This window comes from Salvelinus namaycush, chromosome 7 (genome assembly GCF_016432855.1).
Source record: "Salvelinus namaycush isolate Seneca chromosome 7, SaNama_1.0, whole genome shotgun sequence".
Lineage (NCBI taxonomy): Eukaryota > Metazoa > Chordata > Actinopteri > Salmoniformes > Salmonidae > Salvelinus > Salvelinus namaycush.
The window spans coordinates 56,125,082-56,148,802 of NC_052313.1; the positions used below are offsets into that span (position 1 = coordinate 56,125,082).

Below are 23,721 nucleotides of genomic sequence, written 5' to 3' on the forward strand. Positions count from 1 at the left end.
TCGGGCTGGCTTCCAGCTCTGCCCCCTATTCCCACCCACTGCTGCTTCCAGCTCTGCCCCCTATTCCCACCCACTGCTGCTTCCAGCTCTGCCCCCTATTCCCACCCACTGCTGCTTCCAGCTCTGCCCCCTATTCCCACCCACTGCTGCTTCCAGCTCTGCCCCCTATTCCCACCCACTGCTGCTTCCAGCTCTGCCCCCTATTCCCACCCACTGCTGCTTCCAGCTCTGCCCCCTATTCCCACCCACTGCTGCTTCCAGCTCTGCCCCCTATTCCCACCCACTGCTGCTTCCAGCTCTCTCTCTCTCTCTTTCCCTCTGTCCTCTCTCACTTTTCCGGGCCCCTCTCTCTCTCTCTCTCTCTCTCTCTCTCTCTCTCCCTCCTCTGCATGTCCGGGGCTGTAAAAGGCTCCTTGAGAATGTCTCCAGGCAGTCTAAAGCAGCCGCTTGGATCAAAGGCAGCTGGTGGGGGTGTCTGCTCTCTCCATCGCCCGCTCTCTTTCTATTTTCCCCTTCTATCTTTCCACTCGCTTTCTCTCTCTCTCTCTCTCTCTCTCTCTTTCTCTGGCTGTAGCCCAGGCCCAGGCTACATGCTGTGCTGCCTCACAGGGCCCTTGTACTGGCCCAGACAGGAATACCCCGCCCTGCTCTGGGACACACCCATCCCCCCAGGTCCTGTCCTGCCAGCGCCCCAAATATCTCTCCATCTGGCAAACAGCATCATATGACTCACGCCACTCCGCTCGGCACGGCGCACACCCCATAACGACAGCGTCTGCGCCATGGCAACACACCACCAATGGGGGGGGGGGGGGTCTCCATGGCAACGAGTGCCACTGCGTGCGATGTCCACTGGTTTCCAAAACATCCAGAGAGGAAGTTCACCCATGCCGTGCACTATGCCATAACAGCTATATGACGTGCACTATGCCATAACAGCTATATGCCGTGCACTATGCCATAACAGCTATATGACGTGCACTATGCCATAACAGCTATATGACGTGCACTATGCCATAACAGCTATATGACGTGCACTATGCCATAACAGCTATATGACGTGCACTATGCCATAACAGCTATATGACGTGCACTATGCCATAACAGCTATATGACGTGCACTATGCCATAACAGCTATATGACGTGCACTATGCCATAACAGCTATATGACGTGCACTATGCCATAACAGCTATATGACGTGCACTATGCCATAACAGCTATATGACGTGCACTATTCCATAACAGCTATATGACGTGCACTATGCCATAACAGCTATATGACGTGCACTATGCCATAACAGCTATATGACGTGCACTATGCCATAACAGCTATATGACGTGCACTATGCCATAACAGCTATATGCCGTGCACTATGCCATAACAGCTATATGACGTGCACTATGCCATAACAGCTATATGACGTGCACTATGCCATAACAGCTATATGCCGTGCACTATGCCATAACAGCTATATGCCGTGCACTATGCCATAACAGCTATATGACGTGCACTATGCCATAACAGCTATATGACGTGCACTATGCCATAACAGCTATATGCCGTGCACTATGCCATAACAGCTATATGACGTGCACTATGCCATAACAGCTATATGCCGTGCACTATGCCATAACAGCTATATGCCGTGCACTATGCCATAACAGCTATATGACGTGCACTATGCCATAACAGCTATATGACGTGCACTATGCCATAACAGCTATATGACGTGCACTATGCCATAACAGCTATATGCCGTGCACTATGCCATAACAGCTATATGACGTGCACTATGCCATAACAGCTATATGACGTGCACTATGCCATAACAGCTATATGCCGTGCACTATGCCATAACAGCTATATGACGTGCACTATGCCATAACAGCTATATGCCGTGCACTATGCCATAACAGCTATATGCCGTGCACTATGCCATAACAGCTATATGCCGTGCACTATGCCATAACAGCCGTAACAGCTATAACACACAGCGTGTTGAAATATCTTCCCCTAATATAGACTCCAAATTCCTCTCCCACGCATTCTAATGGTGTGGCTTCATATGCAAAGCAGCTCCTGTTATGGAGGAAGGACAGTGAAGGGTTAAATATGAAGGCTGTTTTGTTACAATAGAGAGAAAAACCCCTCCGTCAGCCCTCATGAGGAAGGGAGAGAGAGGGGGAGGCTAGGCAGGTCGGGCGGATGTGTTTACCGCCCCGTATCCGCTGGTTACGAGCTGCTGCACCGTGTTACAGCTCTGGGGCTGTCCCTAGGCAGGGAGGAAGTACGCAGCAGCTCTTTGAGGTAGGTATGAGTGTGTGTGTGTGTGTGTGTGTGTGTGTGTGTGTGTGTGTGTGTGTGTGTGTGTGTGTGTGTGTGTGTGTGTGTGTGTGTGTGTGTGTGTGTGTGAGTGAGAGAGAGAGACAGAGTAATCGTGTATGTGTGTGTGTGTGTGTGTGTGTGTCTGTGTGTGAGAGAGAGAGAGAGAGAGAGAGAGAGAGACAGAGTAATCGTGTATGTGTGTGTGTGTGGAGCGCTCTGGGTTCCTCTTACCGTCCTTCTCAGCCTCGTATGTGAGGGCTGAGGCCCCTGGCCCCGTTCTGGCTGGGCCTTGGCAGCGCGCCCTGTCCTCTCCTCCATCTCCATCCCCCTCTCTCCGCTCGCGCTGGCTGTCTGCCAAGTCCACCGCCGCCCCTCCTCCTCCCTCCTTCTCCTTCAGTTCCAGCTCAGAGAAGCGCAGCATAGCACGCTACAGACACACACACACACACACACACACACACACACACACAGTCATGAGACCGACCCTGCGCTGCTCTCTTTCTCTCTCTCTCTCTCTCCGCACGAGGCCTCTTTCCCTGCTCCTCTACTAAGGGTCTGCGTCCCCAAAGGCCAAAGTGACTTCCTTCCTCCTTCCCTTATTTCCTCCCTTTAGTTATGGTCTCCTTTCCGTCATCTGCACTGACGTGGATGCAAGAGCTGACAGGGTGAACGCCAGCCTCTGGAGAGCTGTTTGTTATGTAGCCTTAACCTTCACCTGTCAACTTGTTGTGAGATCAGATCAGTGCAGATTGAGGAAGGAGAGGGGGCAAGGAAAGGAAGCCATTTTAGACTCTGTGTTGACTCTCTCTGTAGCCGTTCATGCTTTACAGTGAGGTCACCTCAACAACAGCTAACAACATTGACATCAATAAAACAGTTATGGTGTGGTAACAGTAGTCCATGCCCCTTGTCGATTTTTACTCCTGACTGGCTGTCTTTAACAGAAACACACAAAAACAACGACAGAAAAGCCTGATTCTTCTACTACGCTCCTGAAACCGCAAAAACCAAAATGAAAATGATAATTTGTCAAATTTTGGAATAAGAAGTGTAAATGAACTGACCTCACAGTAAGCAGCAGGTTGACTTAATTTACTGTCCTCTTGTGTTAAGCCTTCCATCTAAGTAATTGAATTAAATGGGTGCTCAATATTTTTGGCCAGTCATTTCAGTCATACAACTGTCATTTCAGTATTATAGAAAACAACTGACATTCATTGATATTAAAACCCATCCTATTAACATCACAGTTATGCATATGAATTGATTTAATAAACAAGTCAGAGTAGGTAAACAGAGGTGTGAATTAAGCAATAAGGCCCAAGTTAGTGTGGTATATGGTGCACGACGCAACGCGGAGTGCCTGGATACAGCCCTTAGCCGTGGTATACTGGCCATATACCACAAACCCCTGAGGTGCCTTATTGCTATTATAAACTGGTTACAGTAAAAATACATGTTTTGCCATACCCGTGGTATACGGCTGTCAGCCAATCAGCAGTCAGGGCTCAAACCACCCAATTTCTAATAGCCTATAGATCAAATTCAATACAACAGGGTTTCTGCAAGCCAAATGCCAATCTAGAAAGACATGAACACTGGAGCACACAATCTTGGGCGTCATAGAAACCTCCCTGTTGGGCTCCCATATAGGAACCATTAATTCAGTGGTAAATCAATGACCAGGCAGCAGAGGCTGAGGCTGGGGAATAGGGCTGAGGCTGGGGAATAGGGCTGGGGCTGGGGAATAGGGCTGGGAGTAAGGCTGGATTTGGGGAATGAGGCTTGGGTTTTGAGGCTGGGGAATAAGCCTGGGGTTGGGGAATGAGGCTGGGGAATAAGCCTGGGGTTGGGGAATGAGGCTGAGGAATAAGCCTGGGGTTGGGGAATGAGGCTGGGGAATAAGCCTGGGGTTGGGGAATGAGGCTGGGGAATAAGCCTGGGGTTGGGGAATGAGGCTGGGGAATAGGGCTGGGGTTGAGGAATGAGGCTGGGGAATAAGGCTGGGGTTGGGGAATGAGGCTGGGGAATAAGCCTGGGGTTGGGGAATGAGGCTGGGGAATAGGGCTGGGGTTGGGGAATGAGGCTGGGGAATAGGGCTGGGTTTGGGGAATGAGGCTGGGGAATGAGGCTGGGGTTGGGGAATGAGGCTGGGGAATAGGGCTGGGGTTGGGGAATGAGGCTGGGGAATAAGGCTGGGGAATTAGGCTGGGGAATAAGGCTGGGGTTGGGGAATGAGGCTGGGGAATAAGCCTGGGGTTGGGGAATGAGGCTGGGGAATAGGGCTGGGGTTGGGGCGAGAGCCGCTCTAGTTGCAGGGCTGTGTTGAGTCTGTTTAGCGGAGGTTGGGCTGCTAGCGGGGGCTAATCTCCACCGTCAGAGAAGGACTGGGAATTGGCCAGGATTCCACTAGAGCAGAGCTGAGAGAGCCAGGCTGTCTCTGCACCCCAGCGCTCAGCCAACAGAGCTAGGAGGAGGAGGATGGGGGAGAGGGGGAGGGGAGGTTAACAGAGTATAATTTGAGGACAGAGGAGCCTTTTGGGGACTGGGAGAAGGGAGGGGGCTGGCTGCTCTACCTCTATTCCTCCCCTCCTTCACCACCATCTATCCCCCCATCCCCAGGCCTCACCTGCAGGTTAACAATAGCCCGGGGCTTTAAGAGCCCGACAGGCCGCCACGGCACACACACACACGCAGCCAGCAGCTTAGCTTCTGCCTGGCTGAGCAGCGCGGGAACACACACACACACAGCGTGTTGTGTTCACTCACTCTTTCTGCGAACTAAAACACCACTGCGGTGGAGGGCAGCTCCACGGGCTCATAGCGTGGGCGGGGGTGAGGGAGGGGGGAGGATTGTAGGAAGGGAGGGAGGGAGACAGAGGGGAGGCAAGGCAACGGCCAACAGTAATTATACTGGAGCTTGTGGAGACGGGGCTTGGCAGGGCGGCTTATACAAAGCAGAGAGCTTCGTACTTCCAACTCCACTGCTCTCTATAGACCACCATCTCCTTTAGATCTGCCCAGTGAAACCTGACTGGCTGAAATCTTAGAAAGACCCATCCTATCAGTCTTCCTTCCTTGTGGTCCCAACTGCTAAAACACCAGATGAAAGTCATCATCAAATCCCAAATCTTGATTTTCAATCAGGCGAGTTATTCCTGAGTTGGAATAAAAGCCAACACATACTGCTTCGCTGTAGGAACCAGGAAAGGACTATTGAGGATGATTTTAAAGACTTTAAAAGGGTTAGGTATGTATGTGTTCTGGGAGATTACCTGCAGTGCCCGCTGCTCTCTGCTCAGCTTGCTGGAGTCGGCGTACAGCTCGGTGGTGACACACTTGATGCGGTCACCAACGTAGCCAGAGGAGTTAGCGATGCGCTTGGCCAGGCTGGACCTCCTGGCCCTGGGGCAGCCTTGGTCGTCGTACTCCTCACCCTCGTGGGACTCTGTGTCCGTGTGCATGTCCTTGTCCAGGTCCGAGTAGTGGTCCATGGTCCTTTCATTCCTAAACCCAGATTCGTTCAAGGTGCGTTCCCTAGGAGAGTGGTCTGCGGAGGTGCGGTCCTCGCAAGAGCGGACCCTACATGTACGATCCACACGTGTACGGTCCCAAGAGCTGCGGTCCTTAAAAGTACAGTCCTCATGCGTATGGTCCCAGAAACTGCGGTCCCCAGAACTACGGTCCACAGAGGTGGGATCCTCAAAGGTACAGTCCCTGCTCTTAAGGCCCTCTAAAGATTGGTCTCTACGGTCCCAAGAGGTGCGGTCTCCAGAAGTCCTTGCGCAGCGAAGGGTCTGCTCTTCTGGCAGGTCAGAGATGGGGCTGCTCTCTGCAGGGCTGGGGCCGTCCTCCCCATGTCTGGGAAAGGGGCAGGGGGAGAGGGCTGGGGGCTCAGGACGGAGGGAGGAAGGGTGGAAGCCCAGCCACAGCTGGCTGCGTTGCTGCTGCTCTGCCTGCCTGTGGGCCTGGCCTGGCCTGAGTTCAACAGCCTGGCCGGTACGGAGCATGTGCTGAAGCTCTGCTTCTCTCCCCTCATTTCTCCCGATACTCCCACTACCCACTGGTTTGGAAGGGTCTCCTCTCTTAGCGCATGGAGAGACAGCTTTGGTCAGGGGAGAGTCGCTGTCCCCATCGTCTTGGATTAAGTCGATACAGACTATCTCCTCTCTAGCTCCCGTCAGGGGATTGTGGTTGAGGCTCTTTGAGCCCAGGCCTGTGGACCTGTCGGTCTCTCTGTCCACCCTGCGGGTGTGTTTAGTGTCTGGGGCCTGGGTCTGGCTCTTGTAGGCCGGGGCAGAGTCCTCGTGGTGCTGCCAAATCTTCTCCTTGGGCCTGGACCTGAGCTCCTGCAGCCGCTCGCTGGTCTTGAGGTCCAGGCCTGTGTGGGGGGAGGACATGAGGGGGTGGACCATCTCCTGGGAGTCATGGAAGGTCAGGTAGTCCCCGTGGCTGGGGGGGATGCCGTACGGGAGGCCGTGCTTGGGGGGCAGGCGGGGTGGGTACAAGCTGCTGCTGCCCAGCAGAACAGGGTGGGGGTACACTGGGCCTTTGCCTGGCATGGGCATGTGGGGCAGGGACATGCTCTCCTGGACCGAGTAGGGCAGGTATCTGTTAGCGTAGGCTAGGCTAGGGGGCAGATAGCCGTCACTCTGGGGGAGGTAGAGGTGGCTGGGGGGGTGGCCGGACGGATGGCCGTTGTCTAAGTGGGGCGGCTGCTGGGGTTTGAAGGGCATCTCCTGAGCCTCTGGTTTCTTGAGGGGTTTCAATGGCTTCCCAGAAGAGGGATGGCTGCCCACTCTGTTGGAAGAAGGGGCTGTCTCAGAGTAGTTGGGGGAGGATCTTGGCCAATCACCGTTGACCTTGGGAGACGGGGAGGCAGAGGACGGTCGGCTCCCAGAAGGGGCTACCACAGCTGGGGCATGGCTGGGGACGACAGCCCCATCGACCTCACCTATCCTGGGACAGGAAGAGCTTCGCTGCTGCGGCGAAGACAAGTTCTCCAGGTTTTTATGTTTGATGACGGAGGGGTCTTTGTTGTGGTTGGCGTCTGAGCTGGAGCTGTCGTGGACCGGGGTCGGGCTGGGCACCACCCAGGAGGAGCGTAAAGTGCTAATGATCTCAGGCCTCTCAGGGGTTTTGGAGGAAGCCCCTGACGGGGAGAGAGTCTCTTTGAGGAGCTCCCGGCTGGGGGGTAAGCCGTATCGAGCCGCGGGCGAGTAGCCCAGCTTAGCCAAGGCCTCTAGTTTTGGGGGGAATCCGTTGGGGGAGCCTTCCAACTCCAGGATTCTGGCTGACAGATCCAGAGGCTTGTCCGCAGGGTCTTTGGCAGGAGCCTGTAGTACTGCTGGTCTATCAGAGGACAAAGTCTTTAAAGGGGACTGGCTCCGCTTCCTTTCCCCATTCCTCTCCACATTCCTGTGCTCTGAGCTGCTGCCCAGCTCTTTGGGTTTGGTTTTGTGGGTGTTGCTGCCGGATCGCACCGGGGAGCGGTGCTCAGAGGCTATGCTGCTCATGTAGAAAGGATGGGACACCGACGGGGAGGAAGAGGTGGTGGTGGTGGTGGAGCAGGGGGGGCTTCTGAACAGTGACTTCTGGATGTCCAAAGTGCTGTTGTCTATGAGAGGAGAGGGGGGAGGGACTGAGGTCTGGGGAGGGTGGGGGGCTGTGCGGGGGGACTGCATTATAAGTGCTTGGGTGGAGTCCACTGGTAGGCTGCTGCTAATGCCAGTCCCAGCACTGCTACTACTGGTAATACTGCTACTGTTGTGAATGATGGTGCTGCCAGAGCTCTTACTAGAGGAAGTCCGACTGGACTTACTACTGCTGCTGTTGTTGTGCTGCCTGTCACTATGGGACTGGGGTTGGGACTGGGGCTGCCTGTCACTATGGGACTGGTGATGGGGTTGGGACTGGGGCTGCCTGTCTCTACTGTGTGATTGGTGATGGGGTTGGGACTGGGGCTGCCTGTCACTATGTGACTGGTGATGGGGTTGGGACTGGGGCTGCCTGTCACTATGTGATTGGTGATGGGGTTGGGACTGGGGGTGCCTGTCACTATGTGATTGGTGATGGAGTTGGGACTGGGGCTGCCTGTCACTATGTGACTGGTGATGGGGTTGGGACTGGGGCTGCCTGTCACTATGTGACTGGTGATGGGGTTGGGACTGGGGCTGCCTGTCACTATGTGACTGGTGATGGGGTTGGGACTGGGGCTGCCTGTCACTATGTGACTGGTGATGGGGTTGGGACTGCTGGTGGGCCTGGTGCTGCTGGTGAAGCTGGGACCCGTAGGTGGAGGCCTCGTGGTGGATCCGGGGCCCCAGGCCCTGGATCGGGGAGAGGGTGTTGGGGACCACCGTGGCCATGGGGATCCTCATAGGAGGGGCCAGGGGGGAGGAGATGGGGGCCGGGGGGTACGTGGGCATGTAGAAGAGGCGCTCTGCCCCAGCAGCGCTACCCCCCGCCCCTCCACACAGGGACTGGTAGGCCAGGTGCTGGGGCAGGTAGGGTGAGGGCTGGGACAGGAACGAGGCCTTGTACATGTTGAGGGCTGCGTATTTGGAGGAGTCCAGGAAGGGGTACAGTCCGGGGTCAGCGTACGGGTTTACTGCCCAGGGCAGTCGCAGGAAGCCGTTGCTGCCGTTGAGGCCCAGCTCAGAGGGTTTATCTCCAGGCCCCACACGCCGCTCCATCCCCAGGCCCTCCCCTCCTCCACCAGGCCTCTGCAACCCGGGGGGAGAGCTCTTATACAGACCCACGTAACCGTTACCAGGCTTCCTGCCTTCCAAGGTTAACCCTTCGGGTTTGTAGACAAGGTCGTAGCCCAGGGGCAAGGAGGAGACCCCCTCCCTGGCTTTTTGGGAGGCGGACAGGGTGCGGATGCCCGGGTAGACCATCCCTCCGTGGACGCGGAGGCTCTCCCTCATCAGGCTGCTACGGTCCATGCCCAGGGCAGCTAGCGGGTTCATTCTGCAAGCAGCACTCGCATCCACCTGCAACAAGACAACACACAATGCCAAAGAGAGGGATGAGAGACTGAGCCTTATAGCACTAAAGGGATGATATTCTCATATACACATTTATGGTTTGTCAGTATACCGTGGAGTGCTATGAGACAAGCTCTTGTGATATTACATTAGAGAATATTAAAGTGAATTAACTCACTTTTGGAAATATAATAAGTAGAATTTCCCCACAATAAAAACAGATCCACTATCAACTTTTAAAGCTGTAGTAAGACCCTCTTAAACAGTTAACACAAATCAAGAGACCACTAGCCAGAGACGTGGGTATATTTTGTAGAATTTCCATTAGCAGCACATTAGTAATACATCTCCATTAATCAAGCACGGGGGGATTCATTTAACAGAGAGCTCCATTTTAAAAAGCCCTGTCTCCATACTGTAACCACAACACTTAAGAACACGTCTCCATACTGTAACCACAACACGTCTCCATACTGTAACCACAACACGTCTCCATACTGTAACCACAACACTTAAGAACACGTCTCCATACTGTAACCACAACACTTAAGAACACGTCTCCATACTGTAACCACAACACTTAAGAACACGTCTCCATACTGTAACCACAACACTTAAGAACACGTCTCCATACTGTAACCACAACACTTAAGAACACGTCTCCATACTGTAACCACAACACTTAAGAACACGTCTCCATACTGTAACCACAACACTTAAGAACACGTCTCCATACTGTAACCACAACACTTAAGAACACGTCTCCATACTGTAACCACAACACTGAAGAACACGTCTCCATACTGTAACCACAACACTTAAGAACACGTCTCCATACTGTAACCACAACACTTAAGAACACGTCTCCATACTGTAACCACAACACTTAAGAACACGTCTCCATACTGTAACCACAACACTTAAGAACACGTCTCCATACTGTAACCACAACACTTAAGAACACGTCTCCATACTGTAACCACAACACTGAAGAACACGTCTCCATACTGTAACCACAACACTTAAGAACACGTCTCCATACTGTAACCACAACACTTAAGAACACGTCTCCAAACTGTAACCACAACACTTAAGAACACGTCTCCAAACTGTAACCACAACACTTAAGAACACGTCTACATACTGTAACCACAACACTTAAGAACACGTCTCCATACTGTAACCACAACACTTAAGAACACGTCTCCAAACTGTAACCACAACACTTAAGAACACGTCTCCATACTGTAACCACAACACTTAAGAACACGTCTCCATACTGTAACCACAACACTGAAGAACACGTCTCCATACTGTAACCACAACACTTAAGAACACGTCTCCATACTGTAACCACAACACTTAAGAACACGTCTCCATACTGTAACCACAACACTTAAGAACACGTCTCCATACTGTAACCACAACACTTAAGAACACGTCTCCATACTGTAACCACAACACTTAAGAACACGTCTCCATACTGTAACCACAACACTTAAGAACACGTCTCCATACTGTAACCACAACACTTAAGAACACGTCTCCATACTGTAACCACAACACTTAAGAACACGTCTCCATACTGTAACCACAACACTTAAGAACACGTCTCCATACTGTAACCACAACACTTAAGAACACGTCTCCATACTGTAACCACAACACTTAAGAACACGTCTCCATACTGTAACCACAACACTTAAGAACACGTCTCCATACTGTAACCACAACACTTAAGAACACGTCTCCATACTGTAACCACAACACTTAAGAACACGTCTCCATACTGTAACCACAACACTGAAGAACACGTCTCCATACTGTAACCACAACACTTAAGAACACGTCTCCATACTGTAACCACAACACTTAAGAACACGTCTCCATACTGTAACCACAACACTTAAGAACACGTCTCCATACTGTAACCACAACACTTAAGAACACGTCTCCATACTGTAACCACAACACTGAAGAACACGTCTCCATACTGTAACCACAACACTTAAGAACACGTCTCCATACTGTAACCACAACACTTAAGAACACGTCTCCAAACTGTAACCACAACACTTAAGAACACGTCTCCATACTGTAACCACAACACTGAAGAACACGTCTCCATACTGTAACCACAACACTTAAGAACACGTCTCCATACTGTAACCACAACACTTAAGAACACGTCTCCATACTGTAACCACAACACTGAAGAACACGTCTCCATACTGTAACCACAACACTTAAGAACACGTCTCCATACTGTAACCACAACACTGAAGAACACGTCTCCATACTGTAACCACAACACTTAAGAACACGTCTCCATACTGTAACCACAACACTTAAGAACACGTCTCCATACTGTAACCACAACACGTCTCCATACTGTAACCACAACACTTAAGAACACGTCTCCATACTGTAACCACAACACTTAAGAACACGTCTCCATACTGTAACCACAACACTTAAGAACACGTCTCCATACTGTAACCACAACACTTAAGAACACGTCTCCATACTGTAACCACAACACTTAAGAACACGTCTCCATACTGTAACCACAACACTGAAGAACACGTCTCCATACTGTAACCACAACACTTAAGAACACGTCTCCATACTGTAACCACAACACTTAAGAACACGTCTCCATACTGTAACCACAACACTTAAGAACACGTCTCCATACTGTAACCACAACACTGAAGAACACGTCTCCATACTGTAACCACAACACTTAAGAACACGTCTCCATACTGTAACCACAACACTTAAGAACACGTCTCCATACTGTAACCACAACACTTAAGAACACGTCTCCATACTGTAACCACAACACTTAAGAACACGTCTCCATACTGTAACCACAACACTTAAGAACACGTCTCCATACTGTAACCACAACACTGAAGAACACGTCTCCATACTGTAACCACAACACGTCTCCATACTGTAACCACAACACTGAAGAACACGTCTCCATACTGTAACCACAACACTTAAGAACACGTCTCCATACTGTAACCACAACACTTAAGAACACGTCTCCATACTGTAACCACAACACTTAAGAACACGTCTCCATACTGTAACCACAACACTTAAGAACACGTCTCCATACTGTAACCACAACACTTAAGAACACGTCTCCATACTGTAACCACAACACTTAAGAACACGTCTCCGGACCCACTCTACAACAAGGGAAAGTCAAGGTCATTGGAGAGCGCCAGACAAGCAGCAGAATATGGAGCCTTGCTTTGCAAATGGCACCTTATTCCCTATTTAGAGCACTACTCTGGTCAAAAGTAGTGCATTATATAGGGAATAGGGTGCCATTTGGGACGAATCCTTGCTCTATCTGGCTCTTGTAAGAGGGAAGCGCTAGCTGCAGCTGATTCCTAACAGGGGAAGAGAAGCCTTTGAGGTAGCCAGGCAAACGACATGTATCAGTCTGATCCATCATCACTAGCAGGGGGATTCATGTCTACCTGGATTGCTGATGTACCGCTACATTAGACCAGCCCTCTGTTCTACTCCCACAGACCAAACCATACCTGGGTTCAAACAGTATTTGTTTTTATTCAAATACTTCAGCTGCACTTGATTGAGCCTGCCTGGCGCAATGGCACCAATGAAATCGTCCCAAAAGTGCACATTTTCACCCAACTCGTACTGCAAGGCTTCATCAAACACTCAAACTATTTCAGATAGCTAAATACTATTTGGACCCGGATCTCCCTGCCACAGAGCGAGTCCATGACAGAGTAGAGTACTGATGCCAGGAAGTGGATTAATTGAGTTTCCTGCTTGCCCACGGTACGATATGGGGGCGGCTGTTTGATTCATCTCCTATTGGATCAACTGCAGGACCCATTTAGAAATGATAGCAGGCAGCCCAGTGGAGGAGTAGCTCCACCTCAGTAATCCTACATCCAAATGATAGCAGGCAGCCCAGTGGAGGAGTAGCTACACCTCAGTAATCCTACATCCAAATGATAGCAGGCAGCCCAGTGGAGGAGTAGCTACACCACAGTAGTCCCGTGTGGTCCCGTGTGGCTCAGTTGGTAGAGCATGGCGCTTGCAACGCCAGGGTTGTGGGTTCATTCCCCACGGGGGGACCAGGATGAATATGTATGAACTTTCCAATTTGTAAGTCGCTCTGGATAAGAGCGTCTGCTAAATGACTTAAATGTAAATGTAAATGTAGCTCCACCACAGTAATCCTACATCCAAATGATAGCAGGCAGCCCAGTGGAGGAGTAGCTCCACCACAGTAATCCTACATCCAAATGATAGCAGGCAGCCCAGTGGAGAAGTAGCTCCACCACAGTAATCCTACATCCAAATGATAGCAGGCAGCCCAGTGGAGAAGTAGCTCCACCACAGTAATCCTACATCCAAATGATAGCAGGCAGCCCAGTGGAGGAGTAGCTCCACCACAGTAATCCTACATCCAAATGATAGCAGGCAGCCCAGTGGAGGAGTAGCTACACCACAGTAATCCTACATCCAAATGATAGCAGGCAGCCCAGTGGAGGAGTAGCTCCACCACAGTAATCCTACATCCAAATGATAGCAGGCAGCCCAGTGGAGGAGTAGCTACACCACAGTAATCCTACATCCAAATGATAGCAGGCAGCCCAGTGGAGGAGTAGCTACACCACAGTAATCCTACATCCAAATGATAGCAGGCAGCCCAGTGGAGGAGTAGCTACACCACAGTAATCCTACATCCAAATGATAGCAGGCAGCCCAGTGGAGGAGTAGCTACACCACAGTAATCCTACATCCAAATTAAAAGCAAAGCCCTTGTGGAGGGCTCTTCCAGGTCTGCCATTCACTACATTACAGAGAGGGCTTTATATCCTAGCTTACCATGCTTTGTGTGATGTGGTTCCTGGATGGTTAGTACCACATGGGTAGTCTGCCTCCCACCATCCCTCACTGGTACAATCCTGTCAAGACAAAGACAGAACAAATATGTGTTACCATCAATCAATCAATCAAATTTATAAAGCCCTTTTTACATCAGCAGATGTCACAAAGTGCTTATACAGAAACACAGCCTAAAACCCCAAAGAGCAAGCAATGCAGAAAAGCAGTGGCTAGGAAAAAGTGCTTAGAAAGGCAGGAACCTAGAGAACGTGCGACAAAGAGCGCACGACTGAGTCAAAACAGCAGGTGACAAGGTAGCACGTCAGGTGAACTGGTCAGGGTTCCTCTTAGATAAAAAATATACAACTATCGGAACTAAGACTACAAATAATTGATGTTGGCACAAGATGGAGGGAAAGTTGAAGCATAACTAACTCAATTATGTTGATGTTGGTATGTGTATTGTTAAGAAAAGAACATCTTAGAACAAATAAAGAAACCCAGCCTAAAACCCAGAAAGACCAAGCAATACAGAAGTGCAGTGGCTGGGAAAAACACACTAGGAAGACAGGAACCTAGGAGGAAACCGGGAGAGAGGAGGAAACCGGGAGAGAGACGAGGAAACCGAGAGAGAGAGAGAGAGGAGGAAACCGGGAGAGAGGAGGAAACCGGGAGAGAGAGGAGGAAACCGGGAGAGAGAGGAGGAAACCGGGAGAGAGAGGAGGAAACCGGGAGAGAGAGGAGGAAACCGAGAGAGAGAGAGAGGAGGAAACCGAGAGAGAGAGGGGGAAACCGAGAGAGAGAGGAGGAAACCGAGAGAGAGGGGGAAACCGAGAGAGAGAGGAGGAAACCGAGAGAGGGAGGAGGCAACCGGGAGAGAGGAGGAAACCGGGAGAGAGAGGAGGAAACCGGGAGAGAGGAGGAAACCGGGAGAGAGGAGGAAACCGGGAGAGAGGAGGAAACCGGGAGAGAGGAGGAAACCGGGAGAGAGAGGAGGAAACCGGGAGAGGGGAAAAAACCGAGAGAGAGAGAGAGAGAGAGGAGGAAACCGGGAGAGAGGAAAAAACCGAGAGAGAGAGAGAGAGGAGGAAACCGGGAGAGAGGAGGAAACCGGGAGAGAGGAGGAAACCGGGAGAGAGAGGAGGAAACCGGGAGAGAGAGGAGGAAACCGGGAGGGAGAGGAGGAAACCGGGAGAGAGGAAGAAACCGCAGGTCCGGGACAAGGTAGCACGTCCAGTGAACAGATCAGAGTTTCATTGCCACAGGCAGAATTTCTTGGACTAATCAAATCTTGGCAAATGTAAGGCATCTATGGTATAGCAATTTGACATTTCCATTTGGGATCAAGGAGCCAGAGCAATGATAACAAATGCCTCCTCTCAGCTCGTCTCCGAGGCAGAACATAACTCATAATCCAACGGCCCCAACGGCTGTCATCTGTCACAGGGAAATGTTTCAGCGCTCGCTGCGCTCTGACAAAGATGCAATCACCTCACTGCCTCACCTGGGCTTTCCAGCCACACACCTCACTGCCTCACCTGGGCTTTCCAGCCACACACCTCACTGCCTCACCTGGGCTTTCCAGCCACACAGCTTGCTGCCTCACCTGGGCTTTCCAGCCACACAGCTTGCTGCCTCACCTGGGTTTTCCAGCCACACAGCTTGCTGCCTCACCTGGGTTTTCCAGCCACACAGCTTGCTGCCTCATCTGGGCTTTCCAGCCACACAGCTTGCTGCCTCATCTGGGCTTTCAAGCCACACAGCTTGCTGCCTCACCTGGGCTTTCCAGCCACACAGCTTGCTGCCTCACCTGGGCTTTCCAGCCACACAGCTTGCTGCCTCATCTGGGATTTCCAGCAACACAGCTTGCTACCTCATCTGGGAATTCCAGCAACACAGCTTGCTGCTTCACCTGTGCTTTCCAGCAACACAGCTTGCTGCTTCACCTGTGCTTTCCAGCCACACAGCTTGCTGCCTCACCTGGGCTTTCCAGCCACACAGCTTGCTGCCTCACCTGGGCTTTCCAGCCACACAGCTTACTGCCTCACCTGGGCTTTCCAGCCACACAGCTTGCTGCCTCATCTGGGATTTCCAGCAACACAGCTTGCTACCTCATCTGGGATTTCCAGCAACACAGCTTGCTGCTTCACCTGTGCTTTCCAGCAACACAGCTTGCTGCCTCACCTGGGCTTTCCAGCCACACAGCTTGCTGCCTCACCTGGGCTTTCCAGCCACACAACTTGCTGCCTCACCTGGGCTTTCCAGCCACACAGCTTACTGCCTCACCTGGGCTTTCCAGCCACACAGCTTGCTGCCTCACCTGGGCTTTCCAGCCACACAGCTTGCTGCCTCACCTGGGCTTTCCAGCCACACAGCTTGCTGCCTCATCTGGGCTTTCAAGCCACACAGCTTGCTGCCTCACCTGGGCTTTCCAGCCACACAGCTTGCTGCCTCACCTGGGCTTTCCAGCCACACAGCTTGCTGCCTCACCTGGGCTTTCCAGCCACACAGCTTGCTGCCTCATCTGGGCTTTCCAGCCACACAGCTTGCTGCCTCACCTGGGCTTTCCAGCCACACAGCTTGCTGCCTCATCTGGGCTTTCCGACCACACAGCTTGCTGCCTCACCTGTGCTTTCCAGCCACACAGCTTGCTGCCTCACCTGGGTTCTCCAGCCACACAGCTTGGCTGCAACATAAAAAGGAGAAGGGGCCTTTGGCAGGAGATGACATACACAAACACACACCAGACGCATGCCACACACATACACACACAGTCACCCGCTATTGATGTGTTTACAGACGAGGGATTTCAATAATGCAGGCCTGCCCTTATCTCCAGCCATTGAAGGAGGGGGAGGAGGGGGAGAGAGTGGCCATTTTCATCCATCAAACTATCCCCACCTCACGCTTCCTCCACGCTCCCCTCTGGCTAGCTGCTTTCCTCATTTGCATAGCAACATTGCAGCTACGAAGCAACATTACCATTGCCAAGCAACCTGAACAAAGAAATGGGGCAAAAACAACATGTCGAGGGGACTTCCAACGTTTTAGATGTATGCAAATTCCCACCTGTGGATTGGGGGAATATTCTAGTGGAATGAAAGTCTCCTTAGAAAGTTCCAGTTCATCACTTCATTTGACAATCAACAATGTAAAGGATGGAAGTATGTGCACAACCTAGATACTGCAGTAGCAATATATACACACACACACACACAGAGAGTACCAGTCAGTAGCAATATATACACACACACACACAGAGAGAGTACCAGTCAGTAGCAATATATACACACACACACACAGAGAGAGTACCAGTCAGTAGCAATATATACACACACACACACAGAGAGAGTACCAGTCAGTAGCAATATATACACACACACACACACACACACACACACACACACACAGAGAGAGTACCAGTCAGTAGCAATATACACACACACACACACACACACACACACACACACACACACACACACACACACACACACACACACACACACACACACACACACACACACACACACACACACACACACACACACACACAGAGTACCAGTCAGTAGCAATATATACACACACACACACAGAGTACCAGTCAGTAGCAATATATATGAATGCCATTTAGCAGACGCTTTCTTTCAAAGTTACTTTTAAAAAAAAGTCCGTTTTAAGAACAAATTCCAATTTACAATGACGGCCTACCCCGGACAACGCTGGGCCAATTGTGCGCCGTCCTATGGGACTCCCAATCACGGCCCATACTCGACCAACTGAGCTACAGAGGACCATGCTCTACCAACTGAGCTACAGAGGACCATGCTCTACCAACTGAGCTACAGAGGCCCATACTCTACCAACTGAGCTACAGAGGACCATGCTCTACCAACTGAGCTACAGAGGACCATGCTCTACCAACTGAGCTACAGAGGACCATGCTCTACCAACTGAGCTACAGAGGACCATACTCTACCAACTGAGCTACAGAGGCCCATGCTCTACCAACTGAGCTACAGAGGCCCATGCTCTACCAACTGAGCTACAGAGGACCATACTCTACCAACTGAGCTACAGAGGACCATACTCTACCAACTGAGCTACAGAGGACCATACTCTACCAACTGAGCTACAGAGGACCATACTCTACCAACTGAGCTACAGAGGACCATACTCTACCAAATGAGATACAGAGGACCATGCTCTACCAACTGAGCTACAGAGGACCATACTCTACCAAATGAGATACAGAGGACCATGCTCTACCAACTGAGCTACAGAGGACCATACTCTACCAACTGAGCTACAGAGGACCATACTCTACCAACTGAGCTACAGAGGACCATACTCTACCAACTGAGCTACAGAGGACCATACTCTACCAACTGAGCTACAGAGGACCATACTCTACCAACTGAGATACAGAGGACCATGCTCTACCAACTGAGATACAGAGGACCATACTCTACCAAATGAGATACAGAGGACCATGCTCTACCAACTGAGATACAGAGGACCATACTCTACTAACTGAGATACAGAGGACCATACTCTACCAACTGAGCTACAGAGGACCATACTCTACCAACTGAGATACAGAGGAACATAGAAGACGAATACCTGTCTTTTGAACAAAATACATTATAATGTAGTGTAATAACAGTCCTATTAGCCATTAGCACATTCATCAAATTTGTACACTCTGGACCTCAGATCACACACAACATAGGACCATGCCTGGACAATTCCAATGGTCTCGCATCACTCCTACAACCAAATCCCTCACCTATTCCCTATAGACATCACATTCACTGCAACCATTAAATCCTTTCCAGTTCTGCTAAAGGAGGAGTCTATAGCGCAGAGAGTGGAACAACAGTACAGTCACGTTCTCCACATTCATTCTCCACACCCTCCATGACCCTAGCTTTCAGTCAGCCGACAGGGAGGGGGAGGGGGGGGGGGGGAGTGGAGAGATAAACCCATTTCGTACACCCCTCCCCCTTGCCCAGGATAAACAAACTCCACTCTCTATCAACGGCATGTGCTGTTGAATAGGCAGAAGGAGACTTATTGCTTATTTCTAGAGCGAAAACAGGGTTTTATTGTTTATTGTTCTGATTCACAGAACTGCTTTCCAAAGGCTACGGAGAAAACCTATTAGTCAGACCAGGGGTGTCATGTACACCAAAAATCTGAGGGGGAACAAAGTACATGAGGATGGCTGGGGGGGTGGTCCGGAGGGGGACTAGCCCGTGTCTGTAAATTGGTTAATTATACATTTTTCAAACACCTAGAATTAATCATATGTAAAAAAATAAAAATAAATTATACACACACACTACCAGTCAAAAGTTTGGACACCAACTCATTCAAGGGTTTCTTTATTTTTACTATTTTCTACATTGTAGAATAATAGTGAAGACATCAAAACTATGAAATAACACATATGGAATCATGAAGTAAACAAAAAAGGGTTAAACAAATCAAAATATATTTTAGATTCTTCAAAGTAGCCAATCTGCCTTGATGACAGCTTTGCATTCTCTCAACCAGCTTCATGAGGTAGTCACCTGGAATGCATTTCAATTAACAGGTATGCCTTATTAAAAGTTAATTTGTGAAATGTATTTCCTTCTTAATGCATTGGAGCCAATCAGTTGTGTTGTGACAAGGTAGGGGTGGTATACAGAAGATAGCCCTATTTGGTAAAAGACCAAGTCCATATTATGGCAAGAACAGCTCAAATAAGCAAAGAGAAAGTCAGTCAATGCGGAAAATGTCAAGAACCTTGAACGTTTCTTCAAGTGCAGTTGCAAAAACCATCAAGCGTTATGATGTAACTGGCTCTCATGAGGACTGCTAGAGGAAAGGAAGACCCAGAGTTACCTCTGCTGCAGAGGATAAGTTCATTAGAGTTACCAGCCTCAGAAATTGCCACCCCAAAAAATGCTTCACAGAGTTCAAGTAACAGACATCTCAACATCAACTGTTCATAGGAGATTGCGTGAATCAGGACTTCATGGTCAAATTGCTGCAAAGAAACCACTACTAAAGGACACCAATAATAAGAGACTTGCTTGGGCCAAGAAACACGAGCAATAGACATTAGACCGGTGGAAATCTGTCCTTTGGTCCTAATTTTAGATTTTTGGTTGCAACCGCCGTGTCTTTGTGAGACGCAGAGTAGGTGAACGGATGATCTCCGCATGTTTGGTTCCCACCGTGAAGCATGGAGGAGGAGGTGTGATGGTGTGGGGGTGCTTTGCTGGTGACACTGTCGTTGATTTATTTAGAATTCAAGGCACACTTAACCAGCATGTCTACTACAGCATTCTGCAGCGATACGCCATCCCATCGGGTTTGTGCATAGTGGGACAGGACAATGACCCCACACACCTCCAGGCTGTGTAATGGCTATTTGACCAAGAAGGAGAGTGATGGAGTGCTGCATCAGATGACCTGGCCTCCACAATCACCCAACCTCAACACAATTCAGATGATTTGGGATGAGTTGGACTGCAGAGTGAAGGAAAAGAAGCCAACAGCTCAGCATATGTGGGAACTCCTTCAAGACTGTTGAAAATAAAAAGCATTCCAGGTGAAGCTGGTTGAGAGAATGCCAAGATTGTGCAGAGCTGTCATCAAGGCAAAGGGTGGCTACTTTGAAGAATCTCAAAAACAAAATATATTTTGATTTGTTCAACACTTTTTTGGTTACTACATGATTCCATACGTGCTATTTCATAGTTTTGATGTCTTCACGTTTATTCTACAATGTAGAAAATAGTACAAAATAAGATAAACCCTTGAATGAGTAGGCGAGTCCAAACTTTTGATGGGTAGTAATATATATATATATATATAGTGCATATCTAACCATGCCTCTTGAGCTGTCTGACTGGTGTTTCTTTTTTTACAGAAAATGAAGCGGCCCTATTATTGGTGTGACACAAATGGCCAGAAATTAACTCGTGTTTTTTTATTTAATCCAGTTAAAATGCAAAGTGCCAGCTGAGCCATTTGTTGTTTTGGCCTCGCTTCCCTTTATCTTTCACATTTGGTGTCCCTCCCCCCCTATCTCTATTTTGGCTCCAACTCTCATGACGCTTGGATGCCCTAGCAGCGCCCAGACAAAGCAGCCTGTAGTCTGGTTTTGTTTCGTGCGACTCGCCCCAGCAGCAGCCTGCCTGTGCTCCTTAACCACAGATATTTGATAAGCCTGTTACGAAACAACTTCCCCCCTTCGTCACACAGAACAGAGGTCTCTCGTGCAATGTTCGTTCGCGAAGAGGTTCGCAGCCAAGGGAATTGTCCCACTCACTCACCGCAATGTGAGACAAGCAATTCGTCATTAATCTGTCATTTGTCCCTCTGTCTACATTAATTTACATTTCAATATAACATTTATATTTGTGACATTGGCCAATGCACACATTTGTGTGATTGTCTAGGCATACTGCATTATGGCAATATAATGTTATAATATTTATTAACATAATCATTAACATAATAGAATTCAATAATAAAATGACTAAATAAAATGGATTAGTTGTATTCCGATTGATTAATCATTTTCAAGGAAACGGGCGTGTCCAGACTTCAGATTACAACCACGGATGCGTTGGGCGCGCCATTATTCGAACGGATAAAACCTTGCTGGTCAGAAAAACAAGTCCCCTTATGCGCAATCATTTAATGGTCGTGTTATTTCGTTTCCTGTAGGCAATTCAATGTGAAACCAAACCATTGCGCTCCCCCTCAATCCTTTTGGAGGTTGACGGCTTTGTTTGTTGGTGCATAAAACCAATCCAAAATAATACGGCCCTAAGCCTATCCAAAAAGTAGTTCAAAAGGGTTTTACTTCATTTTACAGTTTTTATTGCTTTTTATTGCATCAGGGGATCAGCCGACCGTTTTGGCAAAGACAGTGTCAGGATTGAGGAAACACGGCAACATCCCTGGCTGCAGGCATGGTGGTGGTTTTACAATGTGGATTCGCCTAACAAATTAATCAATAACGTAAAAATGTAGGCTCGACTTTATCCAACGACCTAGGATATTTGTAGGCTATAGGCCTAGGATAAGACGAGCACCCAACGGAGATCATGCGACCTGTACGACATGCCGTCTAATTGCACAGTTTATATTACAGAATCATAGACGTGTTGTTCAAAGGACGGCGTGACAAATTCACAAAATCAATGGGTGTCAAGCAGAAACAGCCAGCCCAACACCACGGAGGTGTCCCTCACTTGACCTAAAACTTGGCTGCTCCAATTCGACGGGCCCCGGGTTCCATTTAAATAAAATATGTGCCCCTAGTGTAAGGTACCTCGGGGCTGTTATCCTTCTACTTAGGTGCATTCTGGCTGCTGGTGAGAACGTCGCGTAAAGAAAACAATGTGTGGGCGTCAGGAGGCGTCCTTTTACGAGCGAGCGCAGAGAACCGTGCACACAGAGCTCCTGCTGCGGCACAAAAGCGCTCTGAAGCGGAGAGAAGAGCTCTCCTGTTTCGGGACCGCCGTCCCAGGGGAGACTCGCCTTGTAGAGGAAAAGCTTCAATCAAACTGTGACATCTCCTGCGGGAGTCGGCTAAGCAATTCTCTCTCTACAGCTCACTGCAGTGCCGTGGGTTTATTTTCCTTCACAAGCGTTTCCACTGATTGTGTCAAACTCGGAAAATAGCGGACCTATATCCTATTAATAAATTCGACATACGTTAGAAGTAGCCTATAGGCCTACTGACAGAGAAAGGCCTCATTTAGGCCTACATGACAACAACCAGCTAATATTGGTGCAGCAGAAAAAGCTTGACAACCGTGAGTCAATCACGCTTATCTTTGATGCGTTTTACTCTTCCCATTGTTCAAAAGAAAATGCCTAAATAAATGTTATCTGACGCCGAATGTTCTCTCGGCGGTTGGCCAACGATTTACTATTTCCATATCACATTTCAAGGTGGTGGATGAAGGAAAAAAATATCCTCAAAAGCACCGTCTCTCTGGACACGACTCGTCTGTCTGCGTTGAGTGCACAAAGGCTCCAGCAGACCGAGATGGCTGCGCTAAAAATAAACAACCCGGGTCGACAGAATGGGGGGCGTAGGCCTTCACCAGATAAATGCAGAATGCGAGTAGGGAGGTCTCTTCTCAGATAAATCATTTTAAAAAGTAGGATTTTGACAATACCAATTGGTTAGGCAAGCTGTTTAAGCCGTTCTTGTGTCCTGAAATCTGTTATTTGAACATAAAAAACGGGTCTACAGGTACTTGCGTAACTGTTGTAATGGATGTCTTTCAAGATTTATCCAAGTTGTAGGCCTAATTGTTCGTATGTGACAGCATTCATTAGATTCGACTGTCATATGAAATATGCCTAGATAGTTGTCAACGGCATGATAGCCTTCATTTATGCCAAACGCAAACAACAAAGCGGGTAAATTGCGCTCTCATAGCCCCCATACCAAGTTGGTTAAATTGAAATATAAACAAAAAACATTCTTAGTCTTGAAATG

At 49.4% G+C, this 23,721-nt stretch overlaps 2 protein-coding genes across 2 annotated transcripts in view; both read right to left on the bottom strand.

Moving 5' to 3' along the window:
* LOC120050855 (interleukin-1 receptor accessory protein-like 1) overlaps positions 1–23,721 on the bottom strand; it is an 838,450-nt gene that overhangs the window by 191,191 nt on the left and 623,538 nt on the right. The gene's annotated exons all lie outside the window — the stretch shown is intronic.
* Positions 1–23,721, bottom strand: part of LOC120050264 (BCL-6 corepressor-like) — a 76,395-nt gene that overhangs the window by 50,482 nt on the left and 2,192 nt on the right. Inside the window, exons 2-4 of the mRNA XM_038996842.1 lie at positions 14,205–14,284; positions 5,604–9,323; positions 2,560–2,755 (exon numbers count right to left, since the gene is read on the bottom strand). Of these exons, the coding sequence (XP_038852770.1) occupies positions 2,560–2,755; positions 5,604–9,323; positions 14,205–14,207 (3,919 nt within the window). The 5' untranslated portion in view covers positions 14,208–14,284. The remainder of the gene's footprint in view (positions 1–2,559; positions 2,756–5,603; positions 9,324–14,204; positions 14,285–23,721) is intronic.